Source organism: Marmota marmota, unplaced genomic scaffold, assembly GCF_001458135.2.
Source record: "Marmota marmota marmota unplaced genomic scaffold, marMar, whole genome shotgun sequence".
Lineage (NCBI taxonomy): Eukaryota > Metazoa > Chordata > Mammalia > Rodentia > Sciuridae > Marmota > Marmota marmota.
This window is the reverse complement of record NW_026000222.1, coordinates 11,094,224-11,097,789: the sequence shown is the minus strand read 5'-3', so window position 1 is coordinate 11,097,789 and position 3,566 is coordinate 11,094,224. Positions and strand designations below refer to the sequence as shown.

General features: G+C 48.3%; 2 protein-coding genes across 5 annotated transcripts in view; one reads left to right on the top strand and one right to left on the bottom strand.

Annotated features, from left to right (window-relative positions):
• Wdr59 (WD repeat domain 59) overlaps positions 1 to 3,566 on the bottom strand; it is a 147,489-nt gene that overhangs the window by 89,439 nt on the left and 54,484 nt on the right. The gene's annotated exons all lie outside the window — the stretch shown is intronic.
• Znrf1 (zinc and ring finger 1) overlaps positions 7 to 3,566 on the top strand; it is a 101,894-nt gene continuing 98,334 nt past the window's right edge. For all 4 annotated transcript variants that reach the window (XR_007343594.1, XM_015496068.2, XM_015496070.2 and 1 more), the window contains exon 1: positions 7 to 505. Coding sequence is in view for 3 of the 4 variants with exons in the window: in XM_015496068.2 (XP_015351554.1) it covers positions 82 to 505 (424 nt within the window). In the remaining variant the exon portion in view is untranslated. The remainder of the gene's footprint in view (positions 506 to 3,566) is intronic.

Below are 3,566 nucleotides of genomic sequence, written 5' to 3'. Positions count from 1 at the left end.
GCCTAGGCCCCTCCCCCCCGCTGCTGAGAAGTGGGGGAGGGTCTCGGCCTCTAGTTCCCGCCCCACCGAGGCCCGGCGAGCATGGGGGGCAAGCAGAGCACGGCGGCCCGCTCCAGGGGCCCCTTCCCGGGGGTCTCCACCGATGACAGCGCTGTGCCCCCGCCGGGAGGGGCTCCCCACTTTGGGCACTACCGGACGGGCGGCGGGGCCATGGGGTTGCGCAGCCGCTCGGTCAGCTCGGTGGCGGGCATGGGCATGGACCCCAGCACGGCCGGGGGGGTGCCCTTTGGCCTCTACACCCCCGCCTCCCGGGGGACCGGCGACTCCGAGAGAGCGCCCGGCGGTGGAGGGTCCGCGTCCGACTCCACCTATGCCCACGGCAATGGTTACCAGGAGACGGGCGGCGGTCACCATAGAGACGGGATGCTGTACCTGGGCTCCCGAGCCTCGCTGGCGGATGCTCTACCTCTGCACATCGCACCCAGGTGGTTCAGCTCGCACAGTGGTGAGTACGCGGGTGGTAGGGGCCTTGGAGGGTGGGGTACAGGGTGGGCGCGCCAGGGCACCCCAAACCTTCTCGCGCGTGCTGAGGTTTGGGTATGGAGCGCACTCCTGCATGTGTCCGCCTTTCCTTTGGTTCTCCATACCAGAGGATGAATGGGATACCTCCCGTCTAGAAAGGAGGCTTTCTGTGAGGCTGCCGAGCCGGGCGTGTTTGAACTCCCGGAGTGTGTTCACTTGTAGAAGGCAAAGTGGAACCTGCCCATTGACGTCTCATTTGTTGGCATCACCGTCCTCAGGGAAGAGGTTTTGTCTGGCTCACAGCAAGTCAGCCTTGGTGCTTGCTTTCTGCCACTGCAGCATTGTGCTAGAGGGGGGGATAGATTTGACCCGTGTCTCCTAAACAAGAATGTGAAAAGAATTAAAACTGGGGGCAAGTAGTGCTTGCATTAGTGCTCTCAACCATGTTGTTAGAGGGGGGTGCCCAATTTTGTCACCCTACTGGTGATATGTTTGAACTGTTTAAAATGGAGCAGGCAGTTGGCATAGACAGGTGTGGCCTGCTGTGTGGAGGGCCTCCTTCCCTGGATTTGCAGGACCAGGGCTCTGGTCACTAGTGCTGCATGCAGTAGGCTTGGCTAAACGACTTTCACAACCCTCCATCTTTTTTCTTTTTCTTCTGCTCCGTATGAAGTGCTCAATCTTCCAGTGAATCTGCATCTTTTTTGACCCAGAGCTAGGCAAGGTGGGGTATTATTGCCTGGGTGTTAGCATGTGACCTGGGAAGAGGAAGGTTCAAAGAATCTGGATGAATTCATTTGTGAACTTCTGGTGACAGGCCACTGAAAGGCTGGAGGGGGATTTCCCGGGTTCTGGCCCGCAGGGTAGACAAGGCCTGGTAGGTGCTTCTGGAGGAAAACAGGTCTGTCTGCTTGGCTACTTGAAAAAGCCAGGTCAGGCTTCTAGAAAATTGGTCAAGAGGGGTGTGGGGCTGCTGAGCTAATTGGCAAGGTGAGTGAAGAAGTTACACACTCTGACTCCTTTGGGTTAGTTGAGAAAATTGAGGTATTTTGGAGGAGGAAGATTCCTGTCCTTAGGGTACTTACTTCATAGAGAATTTAATCTATTGGATCACTGTTGTAGCTATTTGGAATTAGGGTAGACTCTTTGGATCTCTTTCTCTTTCCTGCAAAGTTAGTGATCTATGTTTCTTTCTTTGTCAATTACATGAGCTTTAATTTGTGAAATAATTTTGGAGAGACCTAGTGGGTCATTTAGGTAACACTTGGAAATAGCTTTTGAGTTGCTGTTAAAAATGGTGTTTTAATCCCAGAACAGATCTCAATATCATTGGCGCTTCTCTGACCTGCAGAAACTACCAGGAATGAGATGCAAGGCAGGTCTGCCTTTGGCACTTTCAGTCACTTGATCAGCTTTAGGCATCTTGAAATTAATAATCTTTCTTATGCAGTTTAGTCCTGAAAGAGTCAACTGTATTTGTGAAATGATTGTAGTTAAATTTTTTTTTAAAGAATTGTCACTTATTTCTGGTTTTCAAGTGAAAAGTACTGTAAATAGGTCCTAAAACCACAGAATTTCATGTGTAATAAAATAAATGTATTACAAAAGCTTATTTGAGTGAGGAAGAAAGTTCTCTTTTTGGTAACATTTCTTAATCTGTCTCTTACTAGAAATTTCCTTATCCTTATTTCACTACCAGCTTCCATGCTAGAGTTATGAGCTTACAACTGGACTTCCCAAACTTCACACTCCTTATCTTAATTTTGTTTTAATTCAGTTGTGATGAGGATAGGGAGAGCCAGTGAACTGTGGGGGTACAGGAAAAGTTGGAGCATATTGATCTTTTAAGAGAGGCTGTCTCTAAAGTGTGCAAGGGAGGCTGCTGTTAATATTCTGGATAGTACATTCTTTACTATATAGGACCATACTGTTCTTTTGCAAGACATTGAGCATACCTAGCCTCACCTGCTTAAGCCAGCATCGCCCTGCATTTCACCCCAAAATGCCTCTACAAGTTCTTAAATACCCTTTTGGTATGAGATGAACCCTCATGTGCGTTGATGATTCTGTCTCCTATTGTGAACAGACCACAGGATTTTCTGGGACATCCCTTCTCTCTCTTGTTCATTGCTGCAAGAAGAGAATCTCATTACTACTTTGGAGCCTTTGAGTCAGTCTGAGAAGCTTCCTGTCTTGCATGGTAAGGCTCAGAGTCAGGGATTCCACGCACAGTCAAGTAGAGGCCTGGAAGCTGCTTCTGTACTACTGCTGCTTGTGTTTTCAAGGTGCTTTGGGACTCTTCATGGCACAGGAAGCAATGATTAGTGAAACAAGTAAAAACCATGGACATTGTTGATTTGGGAAGTAGATTGCTAAGAGCTTCTAGTCCCAGCTCCTTTGGGTTGCTGTGACCTTGGACAAGACATATCACCTTTTTCTAGCCTCATCTTTGTTATTTAAAAATAGATGTGGCAATCCTCATTGGTGGCAGCCTATAAAGGTTGTTCCCAAAATCCCATGAGAGGGTATACTGCAGTCACGTTTATCTTCTGGATACCTTGGCTTCCCCATGCTGTGACCCTCACACATGTTGCTAAGCTGGGAATGGGTGACCACTTTTGGACCCTTCAGAGCTCAACCGAAATTTCACCTTGGACCACTGTTAAAAACTGGCCCTTCATGTGTGTGTTCCAGTCACTCACTGTTACCTTCATTCTTAACACACTTTAGTAGTATTTAAACTCTAAGCTTCATGAGAGCAGAACTGTGTCTCTTGATCATTGCTGTAACTTAGCTCTTGCCTGGCACAAGTATTCACTGATTGAATGAATTTGAGTGGTCATGTCCATCATCTCATTTAGCCATCACTATAACTGTGAGGTAAGGCTATTCCCTCCTTCCCCATTTACAGGTGAGGAAACAGGTGAGGGGAGGTTAAGGAATCTGCACAGGGTCAGACAGCTCATAGCAGAGCTAGGACTGCAGTGCAGATCTGGTGGTGCCAGAACCTAGGCTCTTTTTTTTTTTTTTTTTTTTTTTAAAAA